The 20619-nt window shown below is 35.4% G+C and overlaps 1 protein-coding gene across 1 annotated transcript; it reads left to right on the forward strand.

Moving 5' to 3' along the window:
- The first annotated feature begins 2692 nt into the window (after positions 1-2692).
- LOC101009003 (olfactory receptor 9K2) lies at positions 2693-4123 on the forward strand. The gene has a single exon (XM_003906515.2). It carries the CDS (start codon positions 3097-3099, stop codon positions 4036-4038), a length of 942 nt encoding a protein of 313 aa, XP_003906564.1. The 5' UTR covers positions 2693-3096; the 3' UTR covers positions 4039-4123.
- The last annotated feature ends 16496 nt before the right edge of the window (positions 4124-20619 follow it).

Genomic DNA, 20619 nt, shown 5'->3' on the forward strand with positions numbered 1-20619 from the left:
AATCTAGTCCTAGTGATATGTATTCTATAATTTTTCTTGTTTCACTTCTTAGAAAACCTCGCAATCATAAAAATTCTCTATTATCGCTATTCCAATTATTTCATACCAAAATTGGCTCTTTATTTAAAATTCTTTATTAATGGAGATAAATATTTTGATGGTCAATATTCTATAAATTTGCATGCAAATTCTACAATTATGATCCTATAATTATTCTAAAGTCAGCTTGCTCTCAAAAGCCTGTCTATACTAAAGTTCCTGTGCTCCAAGAATGTCTTACCTAAAGGTTTTATCATCTTTAACATTTAAAAACATGTGTTCTTCAAAAGTTAGCAGTGAGCTTATTTATTTACTATTGGTCATTTAGTAATGAATTAAAGGTAGTTATTATATCGTAATAAACATCTCATATCAGGTATCATACCGTGTTTTAAGTTGGAATTACATTTAATTCTTTTTTGTCTTCATTTTTAGTGCCAAACACAATACTTGATACAGCATAGATCCTTAAACATATTGACTCAATACGTTAGTTGATAATCAGAAAGCTGGAAATGGATTAATTCTTGAAAAACGAATATGTCACTTTCAAAAAGGGTCAAAAAGTAGCATTCGATTTGGTATAAGAATTCAAGAGTTTTTCCTTCTCTTTCAACTGCCCTTCTCCCTCTTCCTCCTCCTCTACTTCTTCCTTTAAAAAAAAAAAAGAATATATATATATATATATATATATGTATGGTTAAACAACAAGGCCTGTTAAGCTTATGAGTTTTTAAAAGAGTTGACATATCATTGATATGAAAATTATATATACTTAAGGTATTAGACTTGATGTTTTAATATCTATACATTGTGAAATGATCACCACAATCAAACTAATTGTCACAAGCTTGTGACTTATTATTACAGAAGGGAGAGATATGTGTGAAATGATTTTAGCATGTCTTAAAAGTCATTTCTATTCTCTGTAATGGACCTCCTTTTCCTATTCCAAACCAACAAATGATGGCTGATGTTTGAAACTGTTCTATTCAGCTTCATGCCTAAAAAGCTTTATTCTATTCCAGGAATAAAATTTAGTCATCCTCATGCATTTTAAGCTGTAAGTCTAATTTATTTCCCCCAATAAAACTAAATGACTACACATTTATTCGAATAGGTTTCAAATGTGTGGTGGAACAGTTGGTGTGAGGACAGTGGAGACTGAGAATACTAATGTTATTATGTTCAATCATTTTTTTTCTGTTGATTTGAATGTATTTTAATTAATTTTAGTCTTTTTTGGATGAAATTATTGAGAGAGGAACAAATGAAACATGTAAGGAAGGTCATGAAGGCTTTGGGATCTGAGAGACTTTTGTAGAACATAGGAAAATGAGAAAAGTAAACCTCTTAAACCTCTTAACACTTGAGGGAGGATAAAGAGTCAGAGGAATTCTGCATGCTCTGTAATTATGATTGCTAGCATAGCACTTATTTCAATTTTGGCAAAGATATTTTTCTGGATCATTTGCTCACTTTTATTATCCATACCACTCCTTGAAAGGATGAATGATACTTTGCTTAAATGCTACCAAAGAAGAAAAGATGTGGTAGGATCATCTTTAATTGCTAGACAACTTGATAGACAATGAGTCTGCTGTTTTACATAAAAATAAAAAACAGAAATATTTCAAATTAACCAAAGTTGTTTTGGTTGCTTAATAGGTCACCCAAATTCAAATAGGTTAATTTGGATGTGTTTAAGAAATTAATACTATTTATTCTTTTTTTTTATTATTATACTTTAAGTTCTAGGGTACATGTGCACAACGTGCAGGTTTGTTACATATGTATACTTGTGCCATGTTGGTGTGCTGCACCCATCAACTCGTCAGCACCCATCAACTCGTCATTTACATCAGGTATAACTCCCAATGCAATCCCTCCCCCCTCCCCCCTCCCCCCTCCCTGTGATAGGCCCCGGTGTGTGATGTTCCCCTTCCCGAGTCCAAGTGATCTCATTGTTCAGTTCCCACCTATGAGTGAGAACATGCGGTGTTTGGTTTTCTGTTCTTGCGATAGTTTGCTGAGAATGATGGTTTCCAGCTGCATCCATGTCCCTACAAAGGACACAAACTCATCCTTTTTTAAACTACTAAGCTCTTATCATCGGCTTAAGAGTTCAAAAAATTTGCTATACAATCTATTCTTTTACACAGTCCATAATTTTTATTGACTGTATTGATTGCATAGCAAATATAATTTTCTTAATTTACATCTATTTTTTTCTCAAATTTGGAAAAGTTTGATGGCATGACTTTCTTGACAGATTTATGTAGAAAAAAGCAGGATCAATGAACTTCATAGAATAAAAAATATAAAGACATAGTTTACATTTTACTTTTGTCCTTAAATAAAAGTAAACTAGTTCCAGGAGCTGAAGACTGATCACATTTTAAAAGATCCCTGTATACCTATGTAATAAACCTGCACATTCTGCACATGTATCCTGTTTTTATTTTTTCAAGAAAAAATTTAAAAAAAAATCTCTAAGTAAAACAGTTAACTGATAATTTCCTTGAGGTTGTAAGAGCTCTTTTGGTGTAAAGTTCATGTTACCTTGGAATGTACTTTTAGCTTTCTTTCCCCTCATTTATTTATTAGCATTTTGAAGCAATGTGTTTTTAAAGGAAAAGTGAATATTACATGATAGATTCAAACTTAAGGAAGAGTCTTTTTCTTAGTATTAGGAATTTGCTGATAATATTTTGAAATCGTCACCTCAATCACAAATGACATCTCATAAACCATCTTATGTAACAAGGTAGAGAGATATAAAAAAGTATCAAACTACATTGTGTTGAAATTATTACTAGTGTGGATACAAAATACTGTACCTTGGGTCCAAACTCCATTGTTATCCAGTTGTGTTACCTTAGGCAAATCAAAATATCTCTCATCTTTCATTTGCTTGTGTGTGTAAACTTAATGGGATAATGAAGGCATATGCCAACTATGAAGTCTTCTTTAGTGTTAAGTGTTTTTGTTATAGTAGAGAAAGTGTAGAACATTTATTTGCTGACTTCCTCTTATATCTTGAAGCAGATATTTGCCATGGGTGACAAGGGAGGAAACAACCATTCAGCAGTGACTGACTTCATTCTTGTAGGCATCAGAGTTCGTCCAGAGCTCCAGAGTCTCCTTTTCCTACTATTCCTGATTATTTATGGGATGGTTCTTCTGGGAAACCTTAGTATGATTGGCATCATTGTGACTGATCCCCGGCTGAACGCACCAATGTATTTCTTCCTAGGCAATCTCTCTGTCATCGATCTCTCCTACTCTACTGTTATTGTACCCAAAGCCATGGTCAACATCCTGTCTCATAAAAAGACCATATCCTTTGCAGGTTGTGTGGCACAGCTGTTCCTTTATGCACTTTTCATGGTAACAGAGGCCTTTGTTCTGGCAGCCATGGCTTATGACCGCTTCGTTGCCATCTGCAATCCACTCCTCTACTCTGTTCGCATGTCAAGAAGTGTCTGTATCCAATTGGTGGCTGGTTCCTACCTCTGTGGCTGGGTCAGTTCCATCCTTCAAATCAGTGTCACATTCTCCATGTCTTTCTGTGCATCCCGAGTCATTGATCACTTCTACTGTGATTCAAACCCGATTGAAAAGATATCCTGTTCTAATATCTTCATGAATAAGATGGTGTCATTTAGTTTGGCTGTCCTCATTATTTTGCCCACAATAGTTGTCATTGTCGTATCTTATATGTACATTGTGTCCACAGTTGTAAAGATCCGCTCCAGTGAAGGAAGGAAGAAAGCCTTCTCCACTTGCAGCTCCCACCTGGGGGTTGTAAGTTTGCTCTATGGGACTGTCTCTTTTGTGTATCTCACACCTCCAGATAACCCTGAACTTCGTAAAGTGGCTTCAGTATGTTACATTTTGTTCACACCTATGTTAAATCCTTTAATCTACTCTTTAAGAAATCAGGATGTTAAAGATGCCATGAAAAAAGTCTTACGGAAGAAAAAAGTTTTACTCTAAATCTGCTTTTATTTGTTTTTCTGTTTCTTGCATCAATTATTTTTTACTGCCTGATTTTCTAGATGTAGGCATTTAAAGTTCAAATTTATTTATTTATTTATTTATTTATTTATTTAGATGGAGTCTTGCTCTGTCACCCAAGTTGCAGTGCAGTGGCATGATCTTGGCTCACTGCAACCTCTGCCTCCCGGGTTCAAGCGATTCTCCTGTCTCAGCCTCCTGAGTATCTGGGATTACAGGTGTGAGCCACCACGCCCTCCTAATTTTTATATTTTTAGTAGAGACGGAGTTTCACCATGTTGGCCAGGCTGGTCTCAAACTCCTGACCTCAGATGATCCTCCCACCTCTGCTGCCCAAAGTGCTGGGATTACAGGCGTGAGCCACTGTGCCTGGCCAAGTTTATTATTGTTTTTTTAAAAATAAAACTCCTTAACTCTTCTATTCCACAGCATGAATAATTTCCCATAAGGAATGTTACACATAAAGTACTTACTTTTTCCCAAGGCAATGTTAAATTGGAAAGTTCTGGATATTTATGAAAACCTGTTATGTTTCTACAAATAGTAATGTATTTGTCACTTTCTTTCTGTCTTTTCACGTAATAATATGTTAGGTGAAATGGGGAGGTATAATATTTTATTATTTATCTTTGCATGCCTAGGTGAAATTTAGATACAGAACATACTTTATACGATGACTAACTTGGAGACTGTGTGTCCCAACTGGTTTATATGCAAATGATATTTGGTATAAAGGCTAGGATTGTGTTTTGGTGTTGATGACATGCCAAGGACGTGAGAGCACGTGTATCTGATGAAAAGGAAATAGAATGGAAAAATAACCTTCTCCATGAAAAGCATTAGGTAAAATAAAGCTCTTCGTTGAATTACAGGGGCCAAAGAAGACATATGGGCAAATTGCTTTGATTTGGTTGAAATCAAGACATTTTATTTAATGCTCTGTGAATGACAGTCATCCCTGTTTTGCTCTAATATAATGAAAATGTCTTCTTATGATTTTATGATGTTTTCAGCTCATGCTGTCTATCTTCTAATATCAGTTATTGGTTATGAATGTGCAATTAGTGAAAGCTCTGTATTGAAATGAAGTCAGCTTGAAAATCTCAGTGACAGATATCACAAGATTTTATAGCAGCCTTTATAAATAGTTGAATTACATGTATGTGTATATATAAATATATATGTATGCATGCATACTTTACAGTAGCCTTTATGAATGGTTGGATTGTATATGTGCATGCATGCATACACATGTATATGTGTTTGTTGGTGTATATCTGTGTGTATTAGTTTGGGCATGAGATATTTAAAAACATGATTAGTCCTAAACTTAAATGTCAGTTGAGAAAAGGGTAGTTAAGACACTGCCCCACAGCTTTGATAGGTTTCAAGGGAAGCCAGGTTCCAGAAAAAGTCAGGTCAGAGTTAGTATTTCGCAAGTGAATTTTTTTTTTTTAGACAGAGTCTTGCTCTTATTGCCCAGGCTGAAGTGCAGTGGTGCACGCTCGGCTCACTGCAACCTCCACCTCCTGGGTTCAAGTGATTCTCCTGCCTTAGCCTCCTGAGTAGCTGAGATTATAGGCATATACCATCATGCCCAGCTAATTTTTGTATTTTTAGTAGAGTTGGGGTTTCACCGTGTTGGTCAGGCTGGTCTCAAACTCCTGACCTCGTGATCTGCCCGCCTTGGCCTTCCAAAGTGCTGGGATTACAGGCGTGAGCCACTGCGCCTGGCCGTGCAAGTGATTTAAGAAACACCTTAGACAAACCATTACAATCCCTAAATCTAGAAAACATCATCAAAGACAAAAATTAAACCTAATAAATAAAACACATCTTCCAGTTTTGTTCATATACTTGATATCTTGAAAACCTAGAATATGGATCTTTAGGTCTGTTTTTTTCTGTTTTTATTTAGCTAACTAAGTCTCCTTTGATAAATGTGCAATGGAATGCATATTTGTAGATGAAATTTTATTAAGGGAAGGAATTTGAGGATAATTGTTCTTACCTAAGAGATAAAGAAGGAAGCTAAGACACTTAACAAATCAAGGTTATATTTATCTGCCCCTCCCTATGCCTGTCAATATGCCATTTCTCTTAATGCTTAATTTCATAAAAATGATATTTGAGAGCAAAATAGAAATTCAACTCACTTGGGAAATGGATGTTTGGTATAAATTATTATTAGTCTGGAGATTCCTTTCTTAGGTTTAGGTTTTACTATTTATACTGAATGCCCATTAGCCTTAGACTGTCATTCTTTGATGCACCTACCCGGTGTGAGTACTTAAGGACTATTGGGGAAAGGCAGTAGAATATTGAATAAGAATGCAGCCTAGAGCCATTTGCTTTAGTCTTAAATATGCTGGATTACATATTCTGCTTTGTAGCCATAACAATTGCAGTATTCCGAGGAATAACCTCATATGCGGCATTGTTTAAATCACCTCAAATATTCAAAGAAATCCAGAAAAAAAATGGAAAACCTAAGGCAGACTGATGTCCAAGGTGTTAAACTCAGATATTTCTTATTTTCTTTTAAATTGCCATAAATATTTTCCTTGGTAAATTTTTTTTCTGGGTTCATATGCCTCATATAAAAAGTAGTGCCCAATTTATAACTTTCTTGTTACTTGTGCCATCAAGATTCCATCAGAACAACCCAATGTCATACCAACATTTTGTTGACTCTCATTGACGATGTGTTTTATTTTTAAATTATGTGTAGATTGCTTTTGAAACATTGCTACATCCAAGAGAGTTTGAAATTCACATTCTGCATCCTATACATCAAAAGTTTTTATTTAGAGGGTACTTTAAAACTTTATACAAAAATCCACATTGAAAAAGCTTTTAATATAATGATATGATCTTGAGAGGCTGAAGATTATATTAGGCTTCTTAAATGCTCAACCTACTTGTATTGTATTATTTTATTTTCCCTGGTTATAACTTTTCGGACATACACATATATTGATTGATCTGTAGCATCATGTACTTCACTTTGTCTTTAAATTTGATGTGATGTTGGTGTTTACCTAACATTTAGTTCTGTTAACATTTGGCGTACCGATGTGGAACTTTGGTGAGGGTACTTAGAATACGATTTTCTATTACTAGGACGCTAAGATTCTCTGACTCAGACAGTTGCAAATGATAAGTACTGATTTAAACTTCACAAATTACGTTAAAATCACTAAATTAAACATTGTTTGCTAGCACCCAGAGCTTACTCCATTTGCTTTCAGATAGTTTCAAGTCCTTATTATGGGATTTAAATTGTTATGTTGATTGAAGCAGCTGAACTAATAAAGTATAAAAATGTTTCAGTGGTGGATTGATACTGAACTATGTTATTCTTACTCTTGTGAGTTGAGAATGAGATATCACTTTGCCCAATTTCATGATACCAGAATAGGTGATAAAATCAATAAAAATTCTGAATGTAAACTATTAGCCTAGTGATCAGAGTGAGGACAAAACTACTAGTTGAGGCAGGGAGAGGAAGAGGAAGAAAAGGGAAGAGGTGGGTTAAAAAAAGCAGGATATGTCAGAACTGAAAATAACATGAATGAAAAAAAGAATTCATTTCAAAGTTATTTCCTAATTATTCCAATTTTGTATAAAAAGACAAAACAACAAAACCCCAAAACTTTACAAACACTAATTTCCATATTTCTTAGGTTCATAAAATATGGCTTGTAGATTTTTGAAATAGCTCCTTCTTTCTCTTTTCTTTTCTTTCTTTCTTTTTGTCTTGTTCGTTTCTTTGTTGTTTTTTGAGACGAGTCTGGCTCTTGTCGCCCAGGCTGGAGTGCAGTGGCGTGATCTCAGCTCACTGCAACCTCCGTCTCCCGGGTTCAAGCGATTCTCCTGCCTCAGCCTCCGGAGTAGCTGGGACTACAGGCACGTGCCACCACGCCTGGCTAATATTTTTTGTGCATATTTTTAGTAAAGATGGGGTTTCACTGTGTCAGCCAGGATGGTCTCGATTGCCTGACCTCGTGATCCCTCTACCTCGGCCTCCCAAAGTTCTGGGATTACAGAATAAAGCCATGGCACCTGGCCTCTTCTTTCTTTATCAACATTTTTAAAGCACCCACTTGTTTACATTTTTTGACACTCTGATGATTGGCATCAGCTTCCTCAGTTGAATGTCTTGTAGTTAGGTTTCTTTTGTGACAACCTCCACAAACTAGCTTTGGATTTAAGCAAAAGATAAACATTTAGTCATATAAATTTTCTTTTGCTCTGTCTGCACATACACAATAGTAAGGCTGGAGAAGATGAGTTTCTCCTGAACATTCCAGGGAACTAGAAAAGAGAAAACAGAAAAAATTTCTAATGTAAACCAAACTTGTCAAATGCTACTCTTGGAAATATTTACTTCGATAAATTTAAGGCTCTTTTTCCTTCTGCTGGAAAATTAAATTACAGTGAATAAGACCCTTATGTTCCCACTTTGAGCATGTGTTCACTCATTATTCTAACAATCCATCTCAGATATTCTACTGTCCAAATTCTTTTCTTTCAGTTCATACAGTTATCAAACTTGAACATGTAACATAATGCAAAAAGTTCATGTCTTTACAAAATTATTGTCATTCTATCCCTTAAGAGACATGATTCAAAATATTTTGTGTTGCTCTATTTAGCTACTAGTCTAATGTTCCTGGTCAATTTCCATTCTTATATTAATTAATTGAGAATCCTGTTTTAATAGTTTGTAATCTATACACTGATGGTAAGCTATCATCATCCCTACTATAATTAATAATAAAATATGTAAACAAATATACATTTCAATATAAATGAGAAAACATAAACAATTTAATTAAATATTAAAGTTGTCTTAAAACATTTATCAAGGAAGTAAATTTGAAGCAAACTATAGTCCTTATTTGTGAAACAGGCCATGAGGTTACATTTCTTACTATACATTGCTTACTTCTCTTTGTATTTGGTGTTCTCTTGCCTTCGATCTCAGCTTTTCAGATTCCAATGTCTAGTGAGTTTGTTCTAATCTGCATCCTGGATAGTTTTAGTTTTGTGGGGTACACGTACTGTAGTGGATACTCTCAGTTGCCTACATAGGGAGGCACTGTCTTCTTTCTTCTTGACAAAACTCGTGTCAGAAAAGTTTCTATCACCAGTGGTAGATCTTTAGTTTACTCTCATTATAGTGTTTTTATTCCTCTTTAGGGTAAATAGTTCAGGAATGGAAACATATTCTATTAAAATATACTTAAATAAGTTGAAGTAAATAGTCTGCTGGAGAGTTTGGGAGATACATGCATTTATTTTTCCTTATTTAAAAAAGAGGCAGAATTAATGAAAGAGTACAGCTCCTCAATTTCTTTTTGAACCATATGGGAATAGAGAATTTACAGGATGCCAAATACTTATTGTTTTGTTATCAAGTAAAAACAAAGTGATCTTGTTCCATCTTCAGCAGACAGGAGAAACATTTTCAAATAAATATATGCATAATATATTCTCATGCGCTGAATGTTTTTGTTCTAGTAAGGATCATATCTGTTTTAATAATTACCACTATGCTCATCATTTGATAAAATTATGGTAAGCTAAACTGACTCTCAAGAGCCCTATTCTTTTACTGGCTAAACTGTCAGATAAATGCAAAGAAAGCATCACATTTATTTGTCATCTTTGCTGGTAGCACTAATTCTCTGCCATTCCTCTTGTGATCTGTATAAATTTTAATGTATTTTAGCAAGAAGCTCCATGAAATTCCGTTTGTCCCTTACTACTTTATTAGTCCTTACTCTATGTCATGGATCAGTTGTGCATGTTTACCAATTTCTTCAGCCTTATACCATAATTACATATACACTTAGGAAGTGGGAAATACATTACGGATTTTTAGGTTCCGTGGTATCTATTAGGAGATGAAGACAAATCAAAACTCATTCTCTGTCTTACCCTCTGGAGTCCTTCATTCTGATGAGCAGCCTGGGTAACATTCTGGGTTCTTAAGATCTGGTGATAGTTCTAAAACAGGATCCAAATATCTGTAAAGGTCCACAAAATGTGTGGGTGTATACTTTTCTTTCGTGCTTAGTGAGCCATAAATCAACCACCAAAATATTCAGAGAAGGACTGTTGGAAGGATTTCAGTTCATATCCTTGGTATTAGAATGAGAACCTTACTCAGGGCTACTCTTCATTTTGGTGACTCTGTCAGAATTGGAAGATGAACAGGTTGTGACTCATAGTGGCTAAAGTTAGGTCTCTGTTGAATAGATTGGTTCTCTCTCTCTCTCTCTGTCTCTGGAGTACCCACTTATTTCATTTCCCATGATTAACTAAATATAGGTGGAGATCACTGTGCCACATCCATCTTTTTGACTAATAAGCCAAAGCTGCTATTATCATCTACATGAAATTTTCCTTGGCTCTCTCAGTCAAGTGTTACAATTTGAAGTCTGTCACTACACCATTACCACTAATATCAGGGAGATTGTTTTCATATTATCATTGCCCCATGAACATTCTTAGGGAGAAACATCACAGCTGATTTGAAAGTCACTGGTGGTTTCCTTGGTCACTGGTAAATGAAAAATTGGGTGTACCTATCCAGGATATATTAAATAATTATGAAAGTAGGTCATCCTAATTGATTAGGAATTTGATAGAAATGCCTTTAGGAGTTTATTAATATGATGTTGGAGATAATTTTGGAGATATGTTTAAAAATATTTAAAATAAAATAGTTTACTTAAGATTTTAAAATATTATAAAAAAATTCTGTATTATTGAGTTAACTCTGAGGAGGGTGGGGATATACAGCATTTTCATAATACTTCTCTATTAGGCTGGTCCGGGACAGAGATCCATCTGTAGGAATTTGATTTAGATCATGTTAAAAAAAAAAATGAGAAGGTTGGATTTATTATGAGATTTGCATGGCCATGGGCAGAAATTCTAAGTCAACAGCACTTATGTTTAACAGAACCTTAATTAAACTTGAGACTTAAAATAGATGGCTCAAAATCTACTTTAAAATAGACCATTGAAAGAAAAGTAAGCTAGGCATGATTCTAAAGGTGTTTTGGCAGTGTGAGCTAGCAATTGCAGAGAGATTATAAGGGGAGATAAAGAGGGCTCAAAACTATAGCAGATAGGAGAGCCACTGGCAAAAATATAGTAGTGACAAGCTCCATGGTGAGTTTATTGGAGCAAAATCGGTGTGTGCTAGTGTTGCTGAGGGAGGCTAACAGATTGTAAAGGGTCATGGAATCTTTAGGGAATCATCTCTACTTTTGAGTTCAGGGTGGTAATTCATGAACTGGGTGGACGGTAGTTTTAGTAGTTTCATTTGTAGCAGCAAAATGAGCACAGGACCAGAGTCTGCCTGAGAGTCACAGGCAGGAGCCAGCTGACACATGAGAATAAGCAGCAGTGTGGATGGGCTTGAGAATAGACATTACAGAAGCTTAGGGAAAACAATGATGTTAAAGTACAGAATTTGGCTTATACACTATTGAAAAACTATGTGTCTCTAACAGAGAATGTTATGTTTCCCTTGCTATACATGTCGCTATTATTTCACTTAAAAATTCATCAAATTCATCAGAGCATTTGTCTATCAGTAGGAAAGATTTCATTTTTTCCTGAGCTCCCTTTGCAGCTCTATGTTGCCTTGTAGTAAATTGGTTCAGGTAAAAATATTCTTGAAGTTGACAGTGAAATGTAAGGACAATACACAGCCAGTTTTTTGGAGGGAGACTGGGCATTTTCCAGAATACTTGATTTTGAAACCTGAGCAAGGAAGGGGTTCTAAAAAATATAGAGTAAACTCAGACAATATTCTTCTTCTCTTAGTTGGAGCAGAGTGTCTCTTCCAGTCACATGAAAGATATTTTTAACCTGTTTCCAAAAACACTCGAGTGGTCACTAAACACGTACTATAGTGCTATAGGGTAGTGCTATATAAGTGGATCATCAGATAAATATGATGTTTTGAGAGTTAACACACAGAAACATTAAATTGACAAATAATCTCAAACTTATAGAGAATTGCTGGTACAAAATAAAGATCTTTTAAAAGAAACCATTTGAGAGTAAGTTGCCAACATAGTAGTCCATCTTCCCCAGATACTTTCGTGTGTAATTCCTACCAACAAAGACATTCTCCTCATAATCATATTTCAGTACACAGAATCAGGATTGCTTTACCGTCATCTAAACCTCCTAATTGAGCAGTTGTTCCAAAAGCATCATCGATAGTAAAAGGAATGGTAATATGTAAAGTTTAGAGTCACATTTTTGCATCCAGTTGTATATGTAAGTCTCCTTAAATATGGAACAATTCCTCAGTCTTTCTTTGATACTCCTTGATTTTTTGGTCTTGATATTGTTGATGATTTCAGGCCAGTTATTGGGTAGAATGCCCCTCAAGTTGTGTTTTTCTGGTTTTCTTAATGATTAAATTCAGGTATGTATCCTTGGCAGGATTATCAAACAAGTGGAGTGAGCCATGTTTACAATACGTTCTCTCAGTGGCACACAAAGTCAATCTGTCCCAAACCCATTTGATTAAAATCGTATCTGCTATCTTTCTCCTCTGTAAACTTACTTTCTCTTTTTGTAATTAGTAAGAATTTTTATTAAATATTGTGAGACCATGTAGATATTCTAGTTCTCTAAGTTTTGAAAAGTTTATTTATTTATATCAGCATGAACTCATGGTTTTCTACTTTATTTAATGTGTTATAATACTTTATTGACATTATTTATTTTGATGCTCAAATTATCCCAAATTTAGCCAGTGGGAGTTTCTTTGAGCTAGCTTCTGTGTTTTTTTGACTTATCTCCAATATTCTTTTAACACTTTATACTTTTTGACACAAAACAACATAACAGATTTTTGTGTTCTTTGCCTATCTGATATGAAATTAGGCATTTCTCCAAGAATCCCTGGTTCCTTTTAGTGGAGAAGTGTATTTGGAAATCAAGATATGGGTGATGAGTGTTCAATGTTATTGCTGTTTAGGTGCTGGTAGGTCTCTTAGTTGGCAGACATACATATGTATATGTACACATCCACATATATTCATATGTGCACTCATACATGTTTGCATACATATCATCCTTTGCCTTTACATTTCTACGAATGAGTGATATGGTTTGGATTTGTGTCCCCACCCAAAGCTCATGTTGACTTGTAATCCCCCATGGTGGAGGTAGTGCCTAATGGGTGCTGATTGTACCATGGGGGCAAACTTACCCCTTGCTGTTCTTGGGATAGTGGGTGAGTTCTCATGAGACCTGGTTGTTTAAAAACATGTAGCACCTCCCTGTTCTCTCTCTCTCTTTTGCTCCACCATGTGAAGATGTGCCTGCTCCCCCTCTGCCTTTTGCCATGATTGAAAGTTTCCTGAAGCTTCCCCCGTCATGCTACCTGTACAGCCGGTAGAACCATGAGCCAATTAAAACTCTTTTCTTTATAAATTACCCAGTCTCAAGTAGTTCTTTATACCAGCGTGAGAACGAACAATTACAGTGAATCTATTCTTATACTATGAATTCCAATCTTCAGTACAGAGTTTATTCTGGTTTCTCAATTTCCATATTGCAAACTCCCTCTCCAATACTCATTATGTTTAATATATTTACTTTTTGACTAATTCCGCTTTATACGTTCTCTATTCGCTCATTACAGCTGTCTCTCTTTTCCCTACATGATTGTTCTTTTTATCTTAATCTGGCTTCCGCACCTGTTGCTGGGCTGCTGCTAGTATAAACCTGTGTAAGTACCCTTTGCATCCTGCCCATTATCCAACACTCTGCCTGGGGCCTTTCTGCTGTGTGGAAACCATCTACAACCCACCATGCTCTGATGTCCTATCCCAGGTCCCACCAATTGACTATTATGAATGCTTTCCTGATCCCATATTTACTCTGATACAATGATAAATATGGAGAATCTCATGGATTTCTTCTGTTATAATGTTACAGCAAAGATCTTTGTAAATGCTCTCTGGGAAAGTTTTTGTGGATGCTGTTTGGGAAAGAGACACCAAAAGAATTTCATTATTCTGAATTTGTGGCTTGAATTTGGGAAGAGTTGATAGAAGAGACAAGATATAAACACAAGCCATTAAAAATGGTTACAGTTTCAGGCTACAGTGAAAATAAACAGAGAAGCAAAAACTGATAATTAGAAATTCTAGCTTATTCAGAATAGACAAAATGAAAAACTGTTGTAAATGCATAGAAAAGCACACAATGTTAATAGTTCTCAAGTGAGATGATTTTGACACTATAAAGAAAGTCTACACTCTGCGAGCCAATTAACTTGTTTTAGGGTAGCCTGTGTACTCAAAAATCAGTTTGTCATGTTCCCATCTGTGTAACACATTGCATGAAAGGATTCAAAAGATTTCCCCCTGTATATAAATAAAACAAGAGGCACCCAACATGGCCAAAATTGTAAACGTTTTATTGTTTTCTCTTATACTCATTTTTTGAAAGTCTACCTCCAAACTTTCTACAACATACTATATCAAAAAAGTTGTCTTTTATATTTTATAATGTGTTGACACAACCAGACAATTTTAAATTGGCATTATTCCCTTTCTTTTCTTTCCTACACATGCTGCCATAGTCAGGCATGACTTTTCAGATATGCCTTAAAGTGTTAAATATGAAAATGATACCAATGCATCCCTAATCCTACATATTCTTTTCCACATATTAAATGATGGCCAGTTTATATTCTATGTAATAAAAGAGATCCACGTATAAATTAAACCTATACTTGATGACTGAGAATTTTGTCATGCTTAGATATAGTATTTAAACGTTTTTCCAAATAGTGTAAGTAGAATTATTAAATTTTCATTACAATCAGCATTATAAGAAGTAAATATGTTTATGAGAGGAAATGCTTGTTAAAAGTAACCAGATATTATACTTTGCTTTAGTTGAGCTTTTAACTGATATAATTATAAATTCCCACTTACTGTATCATTTTTGTGAAAGTGAGAACTTATTATAAAATCTAGTAAAGGTAATTTAGGAAATTTAAATTGATTAGGCTTTGCATGAGAAAATGAATCTAAATCTTGTATAAATGAAATCATTATTTTCACATTATTTTTTAAAACTGATAAGAGCAGGCAGAAGAAATATCATTGTTTCAAAGCCAAATTATTGTCAGCTTACACAGGCTTTTTTTTTTACCACATTAATATATCAAATATGAATCTCATTTTTTTGAGAATACTGAAGTTTACTTCATTTTCTTCTCTTCCTAACAACTTGCACTACACTGCTATCTACCATGAAGACTAATAACCAAAACCCTTACAAATTTAGCTAAATTATTTTTCTCCTTAAGTTTTACCAAGTGTCCGAAGCTTATTTTAAGCAAGTCAACCAATGTAGAACATTTTGCATGAAGTATTTCTAGAAATGAGAAAATTTCAGTTTTCTCATATTGAAAATGCTTTTCTAGTCTTTATAAGCTAATGAAGAACAGCTTCATTTGATAAACAGACTACTGTGTAGTTCTATAAGTGAAGATATATCAATGTGTTTGCTGAGAAAGTATTTCTGACTCAAAACGCACTTTATTCTTATCAAACTCGTAGGCAGATTAGCACATTCAGAAATAGGTTTTAGCTGACTAACTCTTAACATATTGTGTATTGCTTTTTCTGTAGCACCTGTTGAGTGAGATTGAGGGTTCAGCTAGGGTTATAACTTTAAGCACCATTAAGTTCTTGAAGTCAGTACGTGAAGCACAATTTTACATCTGAATTTTCCATCATTTATATATTTCGATGGGCCTTTCTTATTGTATGAAAGAGGAGAAAGAGAAATCATGTACTCAGAATTATTAGATTTTTCATAGTCATGAAACTGTTCTTTGCAAATCAAAAGTAATTTTCCCCATTCTTCATTCTTTCATTCATTTGTTCTATTTTGTACAGTTTATCAAATCATAAACACTTTTCTTAAAAGCCAGAGGCTTATGCCATACAAAACCAGTTTCAAAAGTTTTGGGGAAACATTTACGCATTTTCTCCCCATAGATGTGAATGTGCCTGTTTGAAATAGATGTTATTACAGTGTGTGAAAATGACTTTATAACCAATTTATTTCCAAATATTTCCTGACATAAGAGAGAATTCGCCACAGATTCAGAAAAAGTACAAAAGATCTTTGTAAGAAATGAATTACTTCAGGATAGAAAAGGCATTTTTTAAATTTGCATGATTATAATGAGAACTAGAAGTCTCATTTTCCAGTGGCAGCTGTAAGTCAAAGTAAATGTAGCACAAAAGCTCCATAATAGTCACAGTTACTCCAGATCTCTAAGATCTTCCCTTTATTCCAGAGAGAAATGTATTGTTTTCTTTCTGATGATTTAGGCTCACAATGGCATACAGATAAAATGCATAGCTTAAGGGATGTTAAAATAAAGTGAAGACTCAAGATGAACAATAAAAAAAGTCAACTCTGTAGAACATCTGTCTTGTTGACTGTCATCTAATAGATACTGTCCCACAATATCAGATGTCCATGGGGAAACATGAGGCTGGAGACAAATCAGGATCAGAGTTAGATTTGCTGAAAAACCAGAATTAGGGAAGAAATACAAAATTAGAGCAAGAGTTCTATAGCTACATGACGTTCACCCTGGGAACTGAGAAAAGAGAGATCTTGGTGAAAACACTTCAGAAGGCTCAAATCTCTGCACATGAGGTTGAGTTAGGTTTGGCCTTCAGTTTACCCAGCAAAACCTTCAAAAGAAGTTTCAAAGGAAAAAGGAAAAAAAGGTAGTTTTTTTCCTACCTTACTTGCAATGAAAGTTTGCAATAAAGTCCAGGCTTTAGGACTAGCTCACCAGATTGAAGAAAAAAGAAGAGCAACAGCCATTTAAAGGAAAAACAAAATCCCCAAAACTCTCACGAGATTATCAAGGTTACAGGTATTATAGTTAATCTGATCTTGGTGATAAATATGCCAGTTATGTCACACCCATAAATGCCATGGCATATCTTCAGATATAAGCATTGTGAAATTCAGAAAAGAGTTTCTTTTTATTATGGAGTCAGCAATTTATGGGGAATATCAAGGTTTATCTTAGGGAGGGATCAAAATTAGAAAGACTCCGTTTTTATTTTCATTTTTTTAAAAATTTAATGTAAAGAAGCAAAACTCATATGATATGATAATTAGTTACCACAAGGGCAGCCAAACAAGCTGACATTTTTACATCAGGTAATTAACCACAGTAACATAGTGTGATGGTTAACTTGATTGTTTTGAAAGATGCAAAGTATTGTTTCTGGGTGTATCTGGGTGTTGCTGGGTGCTGCCAGAAGAGATTAACATTTGAGTCAGTGGACTGGGGGAAGACCCACCTTCAGGAAGACCCACCCACAATGTGAGTGGGCACCACCCAATCGGCTGCCAGTGTGGCTAGAAAAAGAAGGCAGAAGAAGGTGGAAGGACTAGACTGGCCGAGTCTTCTGGCCTTCATCTTTCTCCCATGCTGGATGCTTCCTGCCCGGGAACATCAGACTCCAAGTTGTTAGCTTTTGGACTCTTGGACTTACAGCAGTGGTTTGCCAGGGGCTCTTGAGCTTTTAGACACAAACTGAAGACTGCACTGTTGGCTTGCAAGGTTCTGGGACTTGGACTGGCTTCCTTGCTCCTCAGCTTGCAGATGGCCTATTGTGGGATTTCACTTGCTGATCATGTGAGTCAATTCTCCTTAATGAACTCTCCTTCATATATACATTTATCCTATTAGTTCTGTCCCTCTAGAGAACGCTGACTAATACACACAGTGAAGTCAGTAAGGATCCTGCAGCATTTTAACTCACATTGTCTGTCTAAACTGTAAAACACACTAGAAAGAAGTTAGAGAAACCTTTAAGCAAGAATAGGAGGCAAGAATAATACTGGTAGAATATAAAGGAAAGATTACTTTTGCACAATGAGTTTAGAACTTGAGTTTTTTTCATAAGATTGTGTATCAATTCTACAACAAAACAAAACTACAAGAAATCTCAAGTGAATCCATATATGTAAATAAGTATAAATTAGTTTGACTTTGTAACCTCAAATGTACTCTAAGCTGCACAAGGTTTATTGCCTATAATTCTATTTCCTTGTTAGTGAGTTCAATGGCATGGTTATGCAATGAATAATATTTATATAATATTCTCTTAAATGTTTGTTGAAATGTTTTTGAATAAACTTAGAGCTAAAGCAAAAACACATTATTTGTCTCACTTTGACAGTAATTACATTACTGTCATAATTACTCTTGTGCTTTTGTTTGTAAGGCATTTTTTGAAGTACGAAATGACATTTTGTTACTTTTTGCTTTATCTGTGGATTTTATAAACAGCAGATAAAATTATGTTTACCTTTATAAACTACAGATAAGTTATTTTAATTATGTGACTTTAGCAAGGTGTATTTAACCAATTTTCCAACTATTTTTATTTAGCAATGTTATAGAATGTAATATACTAAAACTAACATGCAAAAAAGAGAAAATATTATCCTTAATTTATCACAGAGAGAGTCGCTTTCAGTTTGTTATCTATATACATTATAATGTATTTTTGAATTGTATGCTATGATTCTTCAATATTAAGAATATTTGACACATAATAAAAATTCTATAACAGTTCAAATTACTGTTTTCTTATTGTAAAGGAAAATATTTTATAGAAACTATAGAAACATGATAAAGAGAAGTAAATACGTATGAGTTTACCTTATGTCTTTCAAGTTTATTTGCTAGTAAGTGTAAAATATTAATAAGTAGTACCAGAGAGTGTACTAATTTAACCAAACTTTAAAACGTACTGATATGGTTTGGCTGTGTCCCTACCCAAATCTCATCTTAAATTGTAGTTCCCACAATTCCCGTGTTGTGAGAAGGACCTGGTGGGAGGTAATTGAATCATGGGGTGGGTCTTTCCGCTGTTGTTTTCATGGTAGTGAACAAGTCTCATGAGATCTCATGGTTTCATACGGGGGAATTTCCCTGCACAAGCTCTCTGTTTTCCTGCTGCCAACCATGTAAGATGTAACTTGCTCCTCCTTGCCTTCCACCACGATTGTGAGGCCTCCCCAGCCATGTGAAACTGTTCGTCCGTTAAACCTCTTTTCTGCATAAATTATCGAGTCTTGGGTATGTCTTTATTAGCAGCATGCAAATGGACTAATACAGGTACTATTCTAGCCTGAACATTCTAACATAATTAAGCAATTAAGCAATTTATGTTGTTTGTTTCTGACTAGAATTATATTTTATGTGACACTTAATTTTTAGCCCAATTTTTTAACCTTGCTTTGTCATTCAGGTATAACTTATTGTGGGACCTTTTCTTAGTTCAGCTAAAGATGGGGTCCTTGTCACACGGCCACGAAAGATTAGGCTCACAGAAAATTTGAAGGGTGAGTAAGGCAGAGTTTTATTAGGTGAAAAAGAAGAAAAAGCGAAACAGAGACTCTTAGCAAAGTGAGAGAGTGTGCTTTCCTGCCAGTGGGCTTCCCCTGTCAAGGACTGAATCCCAGGTTCCACCCAGGAAGTGGAGGGCCAGGCTCCTCCCTGCTGCAAATGGTGTGAACTTCCCAAGCTCCACCCAAGCATGCACTCCTTCCAGCATGCAGGCTGACTGGAGTTTCTCTGGGAACCCCTTCCCACCTGGCTGTCTCATTCTTCCCTCTAAAGAAGCACATCTAACTCCTGTTAGAATAAGGATACGGATAAGGATGAAGACCGATCTTAACTGCTTCCTGCTGACAGAGGACGCTGTTTTGGGAAAATGGCAGTCAGAGCTCCCTCAGAGGCCTATCTAAGGGTCCCTGGCAGAAGGGGCCATCGTCTGAGGTCCCAGTTGCATGGCCGTTTGGAATTTGATGGCCTGAAGTCAAGAAGAGACAAACTGAGTTATTAGAAAACATGTAACAAAAAGGAACAAGGGGAGAGGTAAGAACAGCTCAAAAATCCTGAGGCCTTTTACCAGTTTGCACAGGGAGAGTGGGGCCAAAAGCCTGACTGGTAAAAAAACTTTACCCTTTTGCCAGCATGTTGGGCTTCTGGGTTCCCTTTCTTGGGCCCAATCCTAAACCAACAAGTTTAAGGTTTGGGAAATTAACTCCTTCCAGTTTGGAGGATATATCTGAGGGGAGTGTCCTGAAGTACAGAGACACGATTACCTATCTGTGGAGAACAGAGGAGGAGAAAGGAAAAATAAAGGCATTTTTTTCCCCAAAGGAGTCCCAGTGGTTCAGGATGCATTCGAAAGGCATACAGACTGAAGATGAATGGATACTCGTCTCAAACGAAAGGAGCAGTCATCCCCGGTTTCCTTCTCTTCCTAGCAGATACCCAAGGCAAGTGAGAGAGAGAGTAGAAGAGAGTGGGGGCCAATATTCAACATTTTTAAAGAAAAGAATTTTCAACACAGAATTTCATATCCAGCTAAACTAAGCTTCAAAAGCAAAAAAGAAATAAAATCTTTAACAGACAAGAAAATGCTGAAAGATTTTGTCACC

The sequence above is a fragment of the Papio anubis genome, chromosome 9, assembly GCF_008728515.1.
Source record: "Papio anubis isolate 15944 chromosome 9, Panubis1.0, whole genome shotgun sequence".
Classification (NCBI taxonomy): Eukaryota; Metazoa; Chordata; class Mammalia; order Primates; family Cercopithecidae; genus Papio; species Papio anubis.